At 43.3% G+C, this 20,319-nt stretch overlaps 1 protein-coding gene across 4 annotated transcripts in view; it reads right to left on the reverse strand.

The window, feature by feature from the left end:
• The window catches only part of LOC110293190 (AGBL carboxypeptidase 4), a 1,191,022-nt gene that overhangs the window by 79,239 nt on the left and 1,091,464 nt on the right, over nucleotides 1–20,319 (reverse strand). For all 4 annotated transcript variants that reach the window (XM_029476352.2, XM_085839081.1, XM_021161009.2 and 1 more), the window contains exon 9: nucleotides 18,837–18,948. In XM_029476352.2, the coding sequence (XP_029332212.1) occupies nucleotides 18,837–18,948 (112 nt within the window). The remainder of the gene's footprint in view (nucleotides 1–18,836; nucleotides 18,949–20,319) is intronic.

Here is a 20,319-nt window from a genome sequence, read left to right on the forward strand (position 1 = left end):
TGCTTGGCATGGTGCCTAATAGTAAGTAGCACGCTGCATACACAGACCTCATTCTGCGGAGCCAAGGACACAGAAGGGAAAGCGTGTGGGAGGGGTGAAATGGATGGCGCAAGCTAATGAGAAGAGTTGACTTGGAAGTAAACTGGGGTGTCAGACCATGTCCAGAGCCTCCTTTACAGCTCACAGTGGTTGAACCATGACTCGGGTAGAATGGGGACCAAAGCTTGGTCTAACCGAGAAGCCAAGGTATAGAGAACAGATATCAGTAAGAGAGAGGGAGTGAAGGGAACAGCTTCTGCATTCATGAATTCAAGAAGTCAGACTCTCCAGAATTTCCAGAATATAAACCCGAGAATAAAACTCCATATGTGGGAGTTCTTTGTAACAGGGGAGCAGTAGGAGTAAGAAAACGGAAAGGAAAGAAGACAGCGTGTCCATGAAAGCACAACACTATGAAAGGGAACTAAGGATGTGGTTTCTTCTGGGATGTCCCTGCTGTCTTACTGGGAGTTGATTAGAGATATTCTGTCAATATTTCTTTTCCCAAACCTTCATTTGGGGGCTACTGATGGGTGAACTCTGCTAGGAGATGTAGAATGAAGAGTAAAAAGACTCACAGTCTAAAGGAGGCTCACAACTGTCACTAAAGCTCGTGATGATGTAGACTTTGAGCATCAGTGTGGTCAGATCTGTTAGGAGCACGCAGAACAAGTCCCCTCTGGAGAGACTGACTTCTCAAGGGGTTCTGCAGGCCACCTGGTCATGTTCAAGGCAAGTCCTGTGCTGAAAGATTTGCAATGTGGCTAGGAACATGGAGCTCCTAGTCCAGAAGAGATTGGATCAAAGCACCATGCCCAAGGAATACCCTCTATCAATGTTTGTCGAATAAACAAGTATGTTTTTTTAAGTAGAGTTGTCAGTGTTTACAGAGAAGCAAAATGTGGGGACTTACTGTGTGAGGAAGGATTTGACAGCCTTGGGAAAAGATGGGTCTGGAGGTGGGTTCTGTAGGATTTAGAGAGTGTCCCTTGCTTAGAAGATTTCTTCAAATGTATTTTATATGTATGGGTGCTTTGCTTGCATTTTCATCTGTGTATCATGTGTGTGCTTGGTTCTACAGAGGCCAGGAAAGGGAAGGGGTATCTGATCTCCTAGAAGTGAAGTTACAGATAAGTTACAGCCACCATGTGAGTGCTAAGAATCCAATCTGAGTTCTTAAGCACTTAGCCGTTTCTCCAGCCTTGTGTGGAGCTTATATCCTCAATGCTCCCCAAAGGCCTATCCATTTTTTAAAATCTCTCCCCTCCCCTCCCCTCCCCTCCCTTCCCCTCCCCTCTCCTCTGCCCCTCCCCCTCTTCTCTGTCTCTCTTTCTCTGTGTGTGTGTGTGTGTGTGTGTGTGCGTGTGTGTGTGTACATGCTCACTTGCACGCACACTTCCAGGCATTCTCTTGTCTCTGCCTCCCATCCTGTCATAGTAGCATTAGAACTATAGACATATGCAACTGCTCTTGGCATTACTTGGATCCTGGAGATCTGAACTCAGGTAGTCATGCTTGTGTCAAATGCTTATACCCAGTGAGCTACCACCCTAGCTCCGCATTTCTCCTTTACAATCCCATTCATGTGGCAATCCAGGTTTTAAAGAGAAGATTTCTTTATTGCTGACCGTTCTGCTTCCTCCACCCCCTGACCCTCTCTCAACATTCACTGAGGGCCTTCACTTTGTACTGAATGCCAGGGACACAGAAATGATTAAGGCACAAAGAGATCACAATTTATGGTGGAGTGTGGGAGTCAGAGCTGTGGGAACTGGGAGAAAAGTACCTAGCTGAGAGCATAAAAAAATGGCTCAGTTTCCTGTATGGTCTCCACAAAGGTTTACATGTTTACTAGCACTTACAGGAAGCAGAGGAGATGACAAGAGATTCTCTGTATCCTGAGAACTGGGGCATAAGGAGTTAAAGAGAACTCTCCAGAATCAGTTGTTTCCAATGAAATTGAGCAATTTGTATCCAGCCAGTTGATAAGAGGTGCCTTGGGCCATTCAGGATGAAAGATGTAGCAGAGGGCCACTAGCTCCACAGGAATGTTATTCTGAAGTAAGAGTCATCTTTCCACCTTGCTTTCTGCTGAAGTGCCAAAGTTACAATCTACTTTGTTAAAAACAAACAAGTAATAGACCCATATTTTATCACAGGTGGGAGAAATCACCCTTTAAAAATATGATAGTTTCTTTTCAAATTCCTTAAACTTTGTAAACTGTCTCAAACCATTGGAAAAACTATAAAAATTTAATTAATCACACCTGTCTGTTTTCAGATTCCCTGAATGACATGTTAACTGTTTCAAGTTTTTTATTACCATATTGAACCTTTCCCTCTGTGGTTACTTCCTGATTTCCTGGGCCACATTTGAAGGAGTGGGAAAATACTTGAGTATATTTGAGTATATATGTGTGACCTATGGTAGTACTGTGAACACTGAATTGTCCCCTCCTGATACCTCTAGCAGCTGGTCACATTCTGGACACTCCTTTCCACTCTAGCCTGGGGCAGTAATCCCTTTTCTTTTTTTTTTAATTTTTAATATTTTTATTACATATTTTCCTCAATTACATTTCCAATGCTATCAAAAGTCCCCTATAGCGCCCCCCACTTCCCTACCCACCCATTCCCATTCTTTTGGCCCTGGCATTCCCCTATATTGGGGCATATAAAGTTTGCAAGTCCAATGGGCCTCTCTTTCCATTGATGGCCGACTAGGCCATCTTTCGATACATATGCAGCTAGAGACAAGAGCTCCGGGGTTCTGGTTAGTACATCATGTTGTTCCAACAATAGGGTTGCAGATCCCTTTAGCTCCTTGGGTACTTTCTCTAGCTTCTCCATTGGGAGCCCTGTGATACATCCAATAGCTGACTGTGAACATCCACTCCTGTGTTTGCAAGGCCCCGGCATAGTCTCACAAGAGACAGCTATATTTGGGTCCTTTCAGCAAAATCTTGCTAGTGTATGCAATGGTGTCAGCGTTTAGAAGCTGATTATGGGATGGATCCCTGGATACGGCAGTCTCTAAATTGTCCATCCTTTCATCACAGCTACGAACTTTGTCTCTGTAACTCCTTCCCTGGGTGTTTTGTTCCCAATTCTAAGAAGGGGCACAGTGTCCACACTTTGGTCTTCATTCTTCTTGAGTTTCATGCGTTTAGCAAATTGTATCTTATATCTTGGGTATCCTAAGTTTTGGGATAATATCCACTTATCAGTGAATACATATTGTGTGAGTTCTTTTGTGATTGTGTTACTTCACTCAAGATGATGCCCTCCAGGTCCATCCATTTGGCTAGGAATTTCATAAATTCATTCTTTTTAATAGCTGAGTAGTACTCCATTGTGTAAATGTACCATAATTTCTGTATCCATTCCTCTGTTGAGGGACATCTGGGTTCTTTCCAGCTTCTGGCTATTATAAATAGGGCTGCTATGAACATAGTGGAGCATGTGTCCTTCTTACCGGTTGGGACATCTTCTGGATATATGCCCAGGAGAGGTATTGCTGGATCCTCCGGTAGTACTATGTCCAATTTTCTGAGGAACCGCCAGACTGATTTCCAGAGTGGTTGTACAAGCTTGCAATCCCACCAACAATGGAGGAGTGTTTCTCTTTCTCCACATCCTCGCCAGCATCTGCTGTCACCTGAATTTTTGATCTTAGCCATTCTGACTGGTGTGAGGTGGAATCTCAGGGTTGTTTTGATTTGCATTTCCCTGATGATTAAGGATGTTGAACATTTTTTCAGGTGCTTCTCTGCCATTCGGTATTCCTCAGGTGAGAATTCTTTGTTCAGTTCTGAGCCCCATTTTTTAATGGGGTTATTTGACTTTCTGGAGTCCACCTTCTTGAGTTCTTTATATATATTGGATATTAGTCCCTTATCTGATTTAGGATAGGTGAAGATCCTTTCCCAATCTGTTGGTGGTTTTTTTGTCTTATTGATGGTGTCTTTAGCCTTGCAGAAGCTTTGCAGTTTCATGAGGTCCCACTTGTCAATTCTCAATCTTACAGCACAAGCCATTACTGTTCTATTCAGGAATTTTTCCCCTGTGCCCATATCTTCAAGGATTTTCCCCACTTTCTCCTCTATAAGTTTCAGTGTCTCTGGTTTTATGTGAAGTTCCTTGATCCACTTAGACTTGACCTTAGTACAAGGAGATAGGAATGGATCGATTCACATTCTTCTACATGTTAACAACCAGTTGTGCCAGCACCATTTGTTGAAAATGCTGTCTTTCTTCCACTGGATGTTTTTAGCTCCCTTGTCGAAGATCAAGTGACCGCAGGTGTGTGGGTTCATTTCTGGGTCTTCAATTCTATTCCATTGATCTATTTGTCTGTCACTATACCAGTACCATGCAGTTTTTATCACAATTGCTCTGTAGTAGAGCTTTAGGTCCGGCATGGTGATTCCACCAGAGGTTCTTTTATCCTTGAGAAGAGTTTTTGCTATCCTAGGTTTTTTGTTATTCCAGATGAATTTGCAGATTGCACATTCTAATTCGTTGAAGAATTGATTTGGAATATTGATGGGGATTGCATTGAATCTGTAGATTGCTTTTGGCAAGATAGCCATTTTTACAATGTTGATCCTGCCAATCCATGAGCATGGGAGATCTTTCCATCTTCTGAGATCTTCTATAATTTCTTTCTTCAGAGACTTGAAGTTTTTATTATACAGATCTTTCACTTCCTTAGTTAGAGTCACGCCAAGATATTTTATATTATTTGTGACTATTGAGAAGGGTGTTGTTTCCCTAATTTCTTTCTCAGCCTGTTTATTCTTTGTGTAGAGAAAGGCCATTGATTTGTTTGAGTTAATTTTATATCCAGCTACTTCACTGAAGCTGTTTATCAGGTTTAGGAGTTCTCTGGTGGAATTTTTAGGGTCACTTATATATACTATCATATAATCTGCAAAAAGTGATATTTTGACTTCATCTTTTCCAATTTGTATCCCTTTGATCTCCTTTTGTTGTCGAATTGCTCTGGCTAGGACTTCAAGTACGATGTTGAATAGGTATGGAGAAAGTGGACAGCCTTGTCTAGTCCCTGATTTTAGAGGGATTGCTTCAAGCTTCTTACCATTTACTTTGATGTTGGCTACTGGTTTGCTGTAGATTGCTTTTATCATGTTTAGGTATGGGCCTTGAATTCCTGATCTTTCCAAGACTTTTATCATGAATGGGTGTTGGATCTTGTCAAATGCTTTTTCCGCATCTAACGAGATGACCATGTGGTTTTTGTCTTTGAGTTTGTTTATATACTGGATTACGTTGATGGATTTCCGTATATTGAACCATCCCTGCATCCCTGGGATGAAACCTACTTGGTCAGGATGGATGATTGTTTTGATGTGTTCTTGGATTCGGTTAGCAAGAACTTTATTGAGGATTTTTGCATCAATATTCATAAGGGATATTGGTCTGAAGTTTTCTATCTTTGTTGGGTCTTTTTGTGGTTTAGGTATCAGAGTAATTGTGGCTTCATAGAATGAGTTGGGTAGAGTACCTTCTGTTTCTATTTTGTGGAATAGTTTGTGAAGAACTGGGATTAGATCTTCTTTGAAGGTCTGATAGAACTCTGCACTAAACCCATCTGGTCCTGGGCTTTTTTTAGTTGGGAGACTATTAATGACTGCTTCTATTTCTTTGGGGGATATAGGGCTGTTTAGATCATTAACCTGATCTTGATTCAACTTTGGTACCTGGTATCTGTCTAGGAACTTCTCCATTTCATCCAGGTTCTCCAGTTTTGTTGAGTATAGCCTTTGGTAGAAGGATCTGATGGTGTTTTGGATGTCTTCAGGATCTGTTGTTATGTCTCCTTTTTCATTTCTGATTTTGTTAATTAGGATGCTTTCCCTGTGCCCTCTAGTGAGTCTGGCTAAGGGTTTATCTATCTTGTTGATTTTCTCAAAGAACCAGCTCCTTGATTGGTTGATTCTTTGAATAGTTCTTCTTGTTTCCACTTGGTTGATTTCGCCCCTGAGTTTGATTATTTCCTGCCGTCTACTCCTCTTGGGTGAATTTGCTTCCTTTTGTTCTAGTGCTTTTAGGTATGTTGTCAAGCTGCTAATGTGTGCTCTCTCTAGTTTCCTTTTGGAGGCACTCAGAGCTATGAGTTTTCCTCTTAGAAATGCTTTCATTGTGTCCCATAAGTTTGGGTATGTTGTGGCTTCATTTTCATTGAACTCTAAAAAGTCCTTAATTTCTTTCTTTATTCCTTCCTTGACCAAGGTATCATTGAGAAGAGTGTTGTTCAGTTTCCACGTGAAGGTTGGCTTTCTATTATTTATTTTGTTATTGAAGATCAGCCTTAGTCCATGGTGATCTGATAGGATGCATGGGACAATTTCAATATTTTTGTATCTGTTGAGGCCTGTTTTGTGACCAATTATGTGGTCAATTTTGGAGAAGGTACCATGAGGTGCTGAGAAGAAGGTATATCCTTTTGTTTTAGGATAGAATATTCTGTAGATATCTGCCAGATCCATTTGATTCATAATTTCTCTTAGTTTCTCTGTGTCCCTGTTTAGTTTCTGTTTCCATGATCTGTCCATTGGCGAAAGTGGTGTGTTGAAGTCTCCCACTATTATTGTATGAGGTGCAATGTGTGCTTTGAGATTTACTAAAGTTTCTTTAATGAATGTGGCTGCATTTGTATTTGGAGCATAGATATTCAGGATTGATAGTTCCTCTTGGAGGATTTTACCTTTGATGTGTATGAAGTGTCCCTCCCTGTCTTTTTTAATGACTTTGGGTTGGAAGTCAATCTTATCAGATATTAGAATGGCTACTCCAGCTTGTTTCTTCATGCCATTTGCTTGGAAAATTGTTTTCCAGCCTTTCATTCTGAGGTAGTGTCTATCTTTTTCTCTGAGATGAGTTTCCTGTAGGCAGCAAAATGTTGGGTCTTGTTTGTGTAGCCAGTTTGTTAGTCTATGTCTTTTTATCGGGGAGTTGAGTCCATTGATATTAAGAGATATTAAGGAAAAGTAGTTGTTGTTTCCTGTTATTTTTGTTGTTAAAGTTGGCATTCTGTTCTTGTGGCTGTCTTCTTTTAGGTTTGTTGAGGGATTACCTTCTTGTTGTTTCTAGGGCGTGGTTCCTGTCCTTGTATTGGTTTTTTTCTGTTATTATCCTTTGAAGGGCTGGATTCGTGGAGAGATAATGTGTGAATTTGGTTTTGTCGTGGAATACTTTGGTTTCTCCATCTATGTTAATTGAGAGTTTGGCTGGGTATAGTAGCCTGGGCTGGAATTTGTGTTCTTTTAGTGTCTGTATAACATCCGTCCAGGATCTTCTGGCTTTCATAGTCTCTGGTGAGAAATCTGGTGTAATTCTGATAGGCTTGCCTTTATATGTTACTTGGCCTTTTTCTCTTACTGCTTTTAGTATTCTATCTTTATTTAGAGCATTTGTTTTTCTGATTATTATGTGTCGGGAGGTATTTCTTTTCTGGTCCAGTCTCTTTGGAGTTCTGTAGGCTTCTTGTATATTCATGGGCATCTCTTTCTTTAGATTTGGGAAGTTTTCTTCTATAATTTTGTTGAAGATGTTTGCTGGTCCTTTGAGTTGAAAATCTTCATTCTCATCCACTCCTATTATCCGTAGGTTTGGTCTTCTCATTGTGTCCTGTATTTCTTGGATGTTTTGAGTTAGGATCTTTTTGCATTTTACATTTTCCTTGATTGTTGTGCCGATGTTCTCTATGGAATCTTCTGCACCTGAGATTCTCTCTTCCATCTCTTGTATTCTGTTGCTGATGCTGGTATCTATGGTTCCAGATTTCTTTCCTAGGGTTTCTATCTCCAGTGTTGCCTCATTTTGGGTTTTCTTTATTGTGTCTACCTCCCTTTTTAGGTCTAGTATGGTTTTGTTCATTTCCATCATCTGTTTGGATGTGTTTTCCTGTTTTTCATTAAGGACTTCTACCTGTTTGATTATGTTATCCTGTTTTTCTTTAAGGATTTGTAACTCTTTAGCAGTGTTCTCCTGCAATTCTTTAAGGGATTTTTGTGCTTCCTCTTTAATGTCTTCTACCTGTTTAGCAGTGTTCTCCTGTATTTCTTTAAGTGTGTTATTAAAGTCCTTCTTGAAGTCCTCTACCATCATCAGGAGATATGCTTTTAGATCCGTGTCTAGCTTTTCCGGTGTGTTGGGGTGCCCTGGACTGGCCGAAGTGGGAGTGCTGTGTTCTGATGATGGTGAGTGGTCTTGGTTTCTGTTAGTAAGATTATTACGTTTACCTTTCGCCATCTGGTAATCTCTGGGGTTAGTTGTTGTCGTTGTCACTGTTTAAAGATTGGAGCAGAAGCTGTGTTCCACTCACCAGCAGTCTCAAAATCCTGTGGCGGGGTCGTGGGTAGCTGGCGGTACCCCGGTGCTGGTCCAGCCGGAAGAGGCCTGTGGTCCTACTCAGGCCGGTTTTCTGCTTCCATAACTAATGCAGTCTCAGGTCCCGCGCACAATTGGATTGGAGCAGAAGCTGTGTTCCACTCTCCAGAATTCTTAAGATCCTGTGGCGGGTGTTGTGGGTAGCTGGCGAGTGTCAGCCGACTCTGCGCCCTAGCTACCCCGGTGCTTTTCTGACCAGAAGAGGCTTGTGGCCCTACGTAGGCTGGATTTCTGCCTCCCCAACCAAAGCAGTCTCAGGTCCCGCGTGATTGGACTGGAGCAGAAGCTGTGTTCCACTCACCAGCAGTCTCAAAATCCTGTGGCGGGGGTCTTGGGTAGCTGGCGGGTATCAGCCGACCCTGCACTCTAGCTACCCAGGTGCTGATCTGGTCGGATGAGGCCTGTGGCCCTACTCAGGCCGGGTTTTCTGCTTCCCTAACTAATGCAGTCTCAGGTCCCGCGCACAATTGGATTGGAGCAGAAGCTGTGTTCCACTCTCCAGAAGTCTTAAGATCCTGTGGCGGGTGTTGTGGGTAGCTGGCGAGTGTCAGCCGACTCTGCGCCCTAGCTACCCCGGTGCTTTTCTGACCAGAAGAGGCTTGTGGCCCTACGTAGGCCGGATTTCTGCCTCCCCAACCAAAGCAGTCTCAGGTCCCGCGTGATTGGACTGGAGCAGAAGCTGTGTTCCACTCACCAGCAGTCTCAAAATCCTGTGGCGGGGGTCGTGGGTAGCTGGCGGGTGTCAGCCGACCCTGCGCTCTAGCTACCCAGGTGCTGATCTGGTCGGATGAGGCCTGTGGCCCTACTCAGGCCGGGTTTTCTGCTTCCCTAACTAATGCAGTCTCAGGTCCTGCGCACAATTGGATTGGAGCAGAAGCTGTGTTCCACTCTCCAGAAGTCTTAAGATCCTGTGGCGGTTGTTGTGGGTAGCTGGCGAGTGTCAGCCGACCCTGACCCTGCACCCTAGCTACCCCGGTGCTTTTCCAGTAATCCCTTTTCTTTAGAATATGTTCTATGTTCAACACATCAGGATCTTGTACTGCTGGTGAGGTAAGTTGGCCAGTTGTTCTTTCCTGCTTGCAGAAGGGCACACTGAAGCTCAGGAAGCTAATGTCTACAGAGCTTCTGTGAGGAACACTTATAGACATTTATCAGGCTGTCCATCTCTGATGACAACTGGGACTTTTGAGGCTTGTAGAAGTTCTGTGTGTCAGTAGTGAATTGTGCAGTATAGTCAACAGATAAGTCCAAACAGACATTGACTTATATCTGAAATGATCTCTTGAAGATCATCCTCTGACCCCCCTTCCTATATATAGGTGGAGAATTAAAAGCCTGGCTTTGAGGGGTCACTTTCTTGAAAGCTGCAAGCAAATGAGTAGTTCAACTACACACTAAAAGTCCCACAGTTTCACTTGCTCTACCTGGACACTAGGATAACAATATCATAGACATGGGTCTGGAACAAAGGTGTAGAGATCCACTGTTCTGTTTCCAGAGGTTCTGAGGACCCAGTGAGGGTCAGATGTCTCAGGAATATGTTTTGTTTTGCTTTGTTTGTTGTTTTGGTTATTTTAGTTTTCATTTGTTGTTGTTGTTGTTGTTTTGGCTGTGATGTTGCCTTTTCCCTGGGAAAGATAAAATTTGCAATGTGAGAGGAAGAATCTTTTCATTCAAAATGCCATGGCTCCTCCTGTTCTTCTTACTTGGCCTATAAGTAGGGGTGGGAGTGGGAACACTCTCAATCTCTAAGGTAGGTTTGCCCCCTTCCCTGACCAGGCAGCAGAGTTCTGGCATTGTGGACATAAAGGTACCCCAGGAGAAGGTACCATCTCAGGCCCTCCTTGTCTGCTGATCCAGAATCCTTTCTCACCCTAGAAACAATTCTCATGACCCATGGGCCATGCCTTTCCATTTTAAGTGAGTGATAAAGCAGAGGCTACAGCTGTGTTTGCACTTAGAGTCTTTGTGGAATCATGTACATCCCTACACTTGCCTGTGTGTCTGCTTTATTTATCATGCATACACACACACACACAGACACACACACATATTATATGTGTTTTCCATTTTATGCATACTAATTTTCCTACATGTTTCTTTGTGGCATTTGCATCTGTATTTTTGTGTATTTAATGGACCAGTGTGAATGAGTGATGGTTCTGTTTCTTATTTGACCATGTCACCAGCTTCTCTATCAAGTGTGTTGTAGTTTGTTTGTTTGTTTGTTTGTTTATTTGACAGAAAGAGAGCAGCTAATCTGGGGGGTCCGGGAGGCACAGAGTGTAGGAGAAGCCACCCAGCCCGTCCTGGGTTGGTCTATTTTCAAAGCTGCTCCATGTTGTTATGGCAGCTAATTTTCCTTAAATGATTTAAGGAAACGGATCTGTCTAAAGAGCTGCAGCCAAGTTGTTATAGCAACGCCAGCAGTGGCTGAGGGGGCTTTTCTCTTCCAGAAAAAGGAAAAATCACCTCGGAGTGTAGAAACTGAGACACTGCTGGGGAAAAAAAAAAAAAACCAAAGCAAAGCAAACAAAACAAAACAAAAGCCCACAGGTTTGGAGTGGCTTTGGGACCAGGGAGAGGACTAAAAGTAAGCCATTCTGCACCCCCACCCCCCACCCCCAGCAGATCCTGGAGTGATCAGCCCCTGCCTGGCCTTACTGAGAACAGGATCTGGGTGTCCTCCCTCTGCACTATTGCAACAGTGGGGCAAGCAGCCTTTCTTCTTCCCTCATAGCCTGGGCTCCTTTGGTTCACTCTGCATTCTGCGGCCCCAGTTAGTTTTCTGAAACATCTATTCTTTACTCATTGGTTCATTCATCATTCAGCAGAATATTCCCAGCAGTGCCACGTTCTGTGCTAGTTGTGAGGGCACAGAAAATGAACAGAGCAGGCATGGCCTTGACCAGCATGTCAGGGACTCTGGCCTTTATGTGATAGGTAATAGGGAGTCATTGAAAGGTTCTGAGGGGAGGGGGGGAGACCTCCTTGGATTTCACTTTTAAAGTGAGCCTCTGTAGTTTCTTAATGGAGGAACTGAATGGCTGGAATTTGGTCTCATTAATTTCTTTCTTGCCTCACCAGCTATTCAGCTCTTCCTCGACTGCTCCACTTCTCAAGATTGAGAGAGGCCATGTGCTGGAATATTCTTGACAGGCTGTGTTTTATTCCATTGCTTTTAACTTTTTTTTCTTTACAGCCACGATATTTAATTCAATTAAAAAAATATCCTTTCCTTTTTCAAAGAATGCTCCCCAATGAAGGATTCAGAGAAAGTACCCAGGGAGCTGAAGGGGTCTGAAACCCCATAGGAGGACCATCAATATGATCTAACCAGTACCCCCAGAGCTCCTTGGAACTATACCACCAATTAAAAAAAACACATGGTGGAACTTGTGGCTCTAGCTATATATGTAGCGGAGGATGGCTAGTTGGTCATCAATGGGAGGAGAGGTCTTTGGTCCTGTGAAGGCTCTATGCCCAGAATAGGGGAATGCCAGGACCAGGAATGGGAGTGGGTAGGTTGGGGAACAGTGGGAGAGGGGAAGAGGGGGAGAGGGGGAGAGGGGGAGAGGGGGAGAGGGGAGAGGATAGGGGATTTTCAGAGGGGAAACTAGGAAAGGGGATCATATTTGAAATGTAAATAAAAAATATCTTAAAAAAAGAAAAAACTGAACTCTAAAACAATAAAATAAAAAATAAAGAATGCTCTATGCTTCAATTTTAGTTCTTTGGTTGGATGTGCAAACCTCGTGAGCTTCCTCAGACTGTCCCTCACCTGCCTCCAACAGAGGCTCATGATAAATCCTGTAGGCTAGCTCCAACAGCCAGCTCCCATCCCCCACCCCTCCATTCCATTGTTTGGAATGCCTGCTCTTCCTCCTCTTTTCTAAAATCTCTCTACCCTTCATACTCACATGAAGTATTACACACTCTTAAAGCTCCAGTCTAAATGTAGATTCATCAAACTGCCCTTGATACTACCTATCTCCAGGCCCACTTGGATCATTTGTCCCAATCCCAGGCTTCTACAATACTGTGGTTTGTTTCTTGTAACATACCCTCCTTAGTCAGTGTCTTGGTCTAGAATGTCATAAGGATCTGTCCTTCCCATAACAAAAACCTTTCTGGCTTGGAACTCCCCTTGCAAACTTACCCACCCATTTCTATACACCAGAGGTTACCCAAGGTACTTGCTTATGTGAACACTGAGGAATATGTGTTGTGTTTTTAGAGGAAATGATGCCCTTTAAATTTTAGTTTCATTACATAAAATGCTACTCAAGGTGTGCCTTGTAGATAGATGTTAAAAGTTAGCAGAGCTGCAGGTGGATAGTCCTAGAAAAATCACCTACAGATCGACTTACATCTGACCTTAAGGTCATAACTGGATGTAGCTATCAGAGAAAGGTTTTGTATGAGAGTGGCTCTGGCTGTGTAGCTAATTATGTGAAAGAGTCTTTGTCATATTGTGGTGTGTGCTCTAATAAAGTGAAACTCCCTTGGTTATGGGGATGAACTCTTGCCCGAACGTGGATGTCATTTCTAGTGCCAATTACTTAGGAAGGGGACAAAGCTCCCAGACTAAAAAATCAGAATGGGAAAGAAATACCTGAATGGATTCCCTTGATCTTCACCTCACTAAAGGTACCAAAATGTTTAAGTGATACCCCCGAACAAGTTAGATCAGTAGGTAGGGACAAGTTGGGGACTGGGAAGACAAGGAGTCTGGAGCCAAAAAGAGTCTTGGGGTGGTCAGAGACAGTGAATCTCAATGGCAGTTATGTAAGACGGCGTAGGCACAGAGTCTAAGGGTGGGGTGAGTCACTGAAGCTGATGTGAAGCCTGTGTATTCTAGGAAAGGCACTGGGTGATATCATCTCTGCTTCTATCCCTTGGGGTTTGGGATGATCTCAGCAATTGTTGCAGGTAAACTCAGCAAAGGGTTTGAGTCACCAGATCAGCGTCTCAGTCAGAGTGTGTACAGGATGATACAAGGTGGCTGTGGTAGATGAGGGGTTATACACTGAGGCTCCTCTTCTTCAGAAAAATCTAAAGCCAGGGAACAGAGGACCTAGGCTTACTCTGTCACTTGCTCTACATTTATGCTGAGCACCTGCTCACTCACAGTCAGAGCTCTGCTGAACACCAGGGACTCTGAGAAATTAGCCAGACTCTGCCCTCAGGGAACAACCAATCACAGCCTGCAAACACAAGAGTCACCCTCTGCAGAGAGAACTACCACTGAAGCAGAACATGAAACACTTTGTATCTCAGCTTGAGGGTAGTCCTCTGGGTTAAACACACCTTTTTTTCAAGAGCATAATTTAATATCAAACCGCCTCATTGGGGTGAAGGGTTTAGTGAGCCTGGGGCTAGGAAAGCTGCTTCTGAAACCAAGGCCACCACTGACGCTAGGACAGTAGGCTATCAGGCTGTCATCGTCCACTGCAAAGGACATGGACCAGCTCCTTCCAGGGACTTAAGGCACAGATTGTACATTTTACTCCTACTTAACTTGAGACAGAGCACATCTAATGTCCTGTGTTGCCTGCTACCTCTCTATACACGCTACGTTTCCTGGAATTCCTGGGAAGGGTGGCTTATTCTCAGTGGGGCCCAAGTCAAACTGTGGGCATCCCACAAACCTTTTCCTCTCCTATTGGCTACAATCAGCGGTTCCGATGATTCCCTCCCTAATGTCTCTCATCGATCCCTCCTCTCTTTTCTGAGCCTACCAGCAGCAGGCTAATCAGTCATTCTCCCAACCCCTTAAAAGACATAGTCCTCCCCAGAGGGGTTCTTCTAAAACAAAAGTTCTGTCACTCCTCTGTTTAAACCCCCACAAAAATGAAGCCCACATTGCTCCCTGAGTCATATAGCTGTCTCTTTGTTCTTCTGTCTGCCTCTAGGTCAGTCTCCCAAGTTTGCTCCCAGTCCAGGCAGATGCAGTCTCTGGTATTCTTTGCCCAGAAAGCTCTCCCCTCCCTGGGTATCCTTTTTTTTATTTTTTTCATCAACCCAGTGATGCCTTTTACACCCTTTATCTCTCATCATAAAAGCTACTTAGAACAACTGCCTATGAAGCCTGTCTCCATGGGGCTGCAGTGAGGCATCTCCTCCAGCAGAAATGTGGAGCAAACGATGGGCATCTACACAGCAGTGTAGAGTGTAGAGTGATGCTCTGATCTCATGGTTCTGTTGATTCTCTGTGCAGAACTACCAGATGCAGGGTGGCTTAGAACCAAGCCTGGCTGTATAGAGAATACATACCTATGGATCTCAACCCTCAGAAGGTTGAAACAGAAAGATTATAAGTTTAATGCCAGCCTAGAATACATATCAAGACTGTGCCAATGAAGGAAGGAAGGAAGGAAGGAAGGAAGGAAGGGAGGGAGGGAGGGAGGGAGGGAGGGAGGGAGGGAGGGAGGGAGGAAGGAAGGAAGGAAGGAAGGAAGGAAGGAAGGAAGGAAGGAAGGAAGGAAGGAAGGAAGGAAGGAAGAAGTGAGGGAAGGAGGGAGGGAGAGAAGGGAAGAAGGGAGGGAGGGAGGGAGGGAGAAGGGAGGTAACAGTCAAAAGGAGAACAAGAAAATAGGAGCTTTTCTAACAGTTCATATAGTTCAGCATCGTGGCACCAAGAACTTACATGTATATATATATATATATATATATATATATATATATATATATATATATATGACACTGAAGGTTAGGAGCAAAAGTACATTTCATGGTGTTAGCGCATATACTTCTAGGCTCTGCAATGTTTGCAGGTGCCTGTAGGTCTCATTCCAACTATGAACCCAAATCTGCCACATTCCAGTACTGTACAAGGTGGCACACATCAGTACTGTACTATGTACCTTAGTAGGCTTTTAACAAAAGAGAATGTAGAATTTATCATCCAAATCAGGGTATTTTTAAAAGTATCAAGGGTACTCTTAAAAACATTGTAGGACAGTCAGCCAAGCTGAGGCTTAGGACCATTCTGCTTTTACCCCATTTAGTGCTTATTTATTGTTGCTAAAGAACTCTGACGTGATTAAAATATGCATTTACTTATTTAATGTCTATTTCCCTACTACATTGCAAAATTTAGAGTTTTCTCACTATCAGAAATACAATGCCTAGAATATAGCAATGTGGTCTATAAATATTTGTGGAGAGAAGGAAGAAAAGAACAGAGTTAAAGACTTAGCCTCAGATCTGCTCACAGCTCAAAGACCTGGTTGACACTTTATGAACCCCTGAGCACAGAATAGCCAGGCTGTTCCCACACTTCGGAGTTAAGTGGTTTACCCCACAAAAAGGCAGTGAGGATGAAGGAAACAGAGAGGACAGTGTGGTATCAGGGATCCTGTTGGGAGTTAGCTTGACTCTTTATTAATGCCCTTGTTTGGGGCAGAAAAGTGTGGGCTTCTGGGAAGAAGGTAGCTTATACTGTTGTCTTGGCAACCAAGCATACTTCCTGACAGCTAAACAGCTAATGACAAGTCAAGTGAATATGTGCCATTAGCAATGTCCTAATATCTCTACAGTTCAGTTCTGCTTAAGCTATGTTTGAGAACACAAATGAATATCTAGTTATTTGTGAGCAAATTGATAGCTTCTAATGATGACAGCTAACGCAGGCTTGTCTCTTCCTCTTTAGTAATCTCAGCTACTTTCCTTGGGTCCCTATGGTGGTTTGAATAAGAATGGCCCTCATAGTTTCATCAACTTAAGTGCTTAGAGAGTAGTACTTTGAAGAGGTGTGTCCTTGTTGGAAGAAATGTGTCACTGGGGGTGGGTTTTGAGGTTTCAGAAACCCAAGTTAGCCCCAATGGCTCTCTCTTCCTGCTGCCTGCAGATCCAGATGTAGAACGCTCCAGTACTTCTCCAGTACCATGTGTGCTGCCATGCTTGCATCAAGATGAAAGTGAACTAAACCTCTGAAACTGTAAGCCAAGTTCTAATTCGTTTTCTTTTATAAGAATTGCCATGATCATGATGTCTCTTCACAGCAATACAATACTGACTAAAACAGTCTCTTTTCGTTCAGCTTCCTCCTCACTAGCTCTTTTCTTCGGATTCATCTAAAACCCCTTTATCTAGTGACCCCACTCTTTTGCATCCACTGACCCAGAATCCAGTTTTTCATGCCTTATTGTGCCATCCTTTCTACAGATGACAGCTTCATACCTACAAACAATATTACACTGGCGCATTGAGTGTGTCATATTCGACTCAAACCAATTCAACAAGAAGTTGCTGAATATTTTTAATATCCAGATAGGAAAGACTAACTGTCCAGATATTCTCCTTGAGAAGGAGGTAGCAGCAGCAGAAAGCATGAAACTCTGCTGGGGAGACAAGAACCAGCACAGAAGCCTGGGGAGAACTCTGCAGACTATAGGTGCTTCCTGAGAAAACACAATGCAGCTCTCCTTTATGAAAGGTATGGCTATAGGACATTCTGGAGAATGCAAAATAAGAAGGGAGGTGGATGTACACAGCTGGCTTCCAACAGTGTCAAGGATGAGCTGGAGAAGAAAGATGTATGCTAAAGTTGAGGCAGTATAAGCCCTAACACAGAGAGTGGGTTAGTAAAGAGCCCAGGAAAGAAGTCACATCTACAATCAAGAAAACGGTGGCTGGGGCTAATGGGATGGCTCAGTAGATAAAGGCACTTGCTCCCAAGTCTGAATTGGACTATCCAGCACCCAGATAGTAGAAGGAAGAACTGACTTGTGAATATTATCCTTTGATCACTATGTGTATGCTTGGCAAATGTCCATTTCCCCCCATGTACTCACACACAAATAGAGTAAAATGATTCTCTAAAAGAAAATGTTAGTTATAAAATCAAGGCAACAGTGTTGTACCTGAGAACAACTTTCGCACTGATCTTTGCTCTAATGTGTGTGTTTGTCTTTATGCTCATATTCACACCTGTCCCTCATTTGATGCATTTTTATTGGCACCTTCAGCAGAGTAAGCAGAACAGAAGCACTCTGGTGCATCTCTGAAGAACCTCAACTCTGGAAACTTGCTTTACCTATCACCATCTGTCACTTGATATGCACATAAGGGAACATCAAAGTCACAACCATCAAGGCTAGGAAAGACTTGGGTGTGATTTTACTGAAACATCATCCAAACAATAGAGTCTCATTGATGCACCATTTCTAATTGTGGCAGGTTTGCTTCCCATTTAGCACTTTCAGTAAGGGAAAGCTCCATCCTGAGGCAGCTGTAACTTGCTACAAAGTTCTATTTCCCAGTGGCCATGCCCATGCATGTTATCACTCCTGAGCACAAAGTTTGGCCATACCCTCTTGCTGATAGCTCTTCAGGAACAATGAATCTCATCTGCCTCCTTCACTACACTACAAATCCACACTATCTTCTCTGGTGTGCACTGGCAACAACTTGCTTACCTGAGAAAACACAGTATGGATCTGTCTGTTCTTTTTTCCAGAACAGTAGGCCCTCTTTTCCAGGACCAGAACCCCAACTCCCATCACATGGACCCCAACTCTGTGCCATCTGCATACACTCTTGATTCTTTGCCCCCCCCCGCCCCCACATTGCTCATTGTCCTCCAAACTAGGTCAGCTTTTAAAGACTGGAAAATGAGAGCAAGTGAAGGTAAAAGTGAAACTCCCCAGGCAGAAAATGTGATGGTTCTTGGACCAGAGAGTGGCACCATTTGGAGGTGTGGCCTTGTTGGAATGGGTGTGTCACTGTGGGTGTGGGCTTAAGATCCTCACCCTAGTTGCCTGGAAGTCAGTCTTCCACTAGCAGCCTTCAGATGAAGACGTAGAACTCTCAGCTCTGCCTGCGCCATGACTGCCTGTATGCTGCCATGCTCCCACCTTGATAATGGACTGAATCTCTAAACCTGTAAGCCAGCCCCAGCTAAATGTTGTTTTTTATAAGACTTGCCTTGGTCATGGTGTCTGTTCACAGCAGTAAATCCCTGATTAAGACAACATGACAGATATGTTCCCCTACATATGAAGTAAGCCATTTTGACACTCTTTACATATATTATATACCACTGGTATTCCACTGGATTCTCTATTTTCCATCTACTAATTCAAGCTGCAATTATTTGGCTTACCATCCAGGAGCCTTGACAAGTAAATATGTGCTCCTATGTATTTCCATGGCTTCATGATACTATCATGCCCAAGCCAATATTTGAGTAGTGGAGAAAAAACAGGATTGGGAGAAGGTACTGGGTCTGTAAAATTCAGACACCTTCGTGCTTAGTATCTTCCTGATTTTGCTCATGTAACTCTAATTTACAGCTGTCTGAGGATTTCCCCCATACAATCTTCCATCCCCAGATGTGGCCAGCAGCCAGTAGCTGCTGAGGACATCCTGCTACTCACTGGGTCATTGTACATCTTGATGATGAGCTGTTTCACTCCATGCAGGGTGGGATGGGCCCATGGAGAGGGATCCAGCCAGTGACGATTCAGGTCAAACCCCATCAGGGAGCACCTAGACAAAGTACAGACTGAGAGTCAGTACAGATGGGACAGGCTGAGCTTCCCACATACCCAGTACAGCTAAGAGAGGGAACGCCACTTACCTATCACTTATTGTCTCCCAGAGAGAGTTGTAAGCAGTTTACTAGGATTTACTAATTTAGTGCTTTAACATTTGAGGTCATTTATATTATAATTCCAAACTTATAGAGGAAGACACAGAATTACAGAGAGATTAAAAAATATTCCCACAACACAGTCCCACTTTGATCCTTATGGACACAGGCACACTACCCATTGCAGGCAAAACAAATGACCAGGCCAGAACCACCGGCATCCCCAAGTGTCCCCATTATTCTTTGGTGTTTTATACCTACTGCCAATCTATTGTCTCCAAAATGTGCCATCATTTTTTTTTTATCACTCCTATTGAAACCATCTGACCTTGGTCTTCTTGCTTCCATCCTTAACTCCTTCTACTCCAATCTTTCACATAATATTCACATCATCTTCTTACATAAGTCAGACCTCTCCTCTAGTGCAATGGCTCCTTGTTACCTAGGGCCTGAAAGCCCAGGTTTTTACAATAGACTATGGAGCCACCTCATCATCTACCACATTAGCCTTTTTGGTGTCAGTTGTTTCAACCATCCTTTTGCTTGCTTTGTACCAGATACTGTCCCTCTCGTGTTCTTCCCACACAGCAGACACTTCCTTCCTTAAGGACAGTGCCAGGCTGTTACTTTGCCCAGATGCTTGTCTGGGTACCTGAGTGACTCACTGGCTTATTTCAGTCTTTATTTCAGTGTCACCTAGAACATGATGCCTACCTAAACTACCTTCCCTACACTCTCCCTTAATCATGCCATTGGGGCAAGTATAAGTATAACCTTGGCTCTACCTCTCCCTTCTCTTATTCCTTCATGTTTGTTTAAGCCCTACTTGAACTTGAGTAAGAGCACCTTCTCCAGGTACTCTCTGTGCTCCATACAGCATATACCTTCTCCAGTATACAACAAGCTATAGCACAACTTCCAAAACCATTGTGCTTGGTCACACTTCAAATAATTGCTGTGTCATTGTTCAGTCCACCATGTTGGACCCAGAATGAGTTACTCTCACAGAGCTGACTAACTTGCCTTCTTATCAAGATTCGTCTGTGGCTGGCCATTGATTAGAAAATAAAATGTTGATCTTTGCAGATCTTTATCCAGGTTCACATGGATATTATCCACATCAGCATCACCTGTCTCTGCATTTCAGTGCCCATCCTTTTCCTTCCCTATCATTCTTACCCTTTAATATAAGTAAGTTTAATAACTGTGTTCCCTCTCTATTTCCCATATGCAGTACAATTTTACCCTCAATTTGCTTATAAAATGTA

Source organism: Mus caroli, unplaced genomic scaffold (genome assembly GCF_978045245.1).
Source record: "Mus caroli unplaced genomic scaffold, Mus_caroli_1 scaffold_6, whole genome shotgun sequence".
In the NCBI taxonomy this organism is placed as follows: Eukaryota; Metazoa; Chordata; class Mammalia; order Rodentia; family Muridae; genus Mus; species Mus caroli.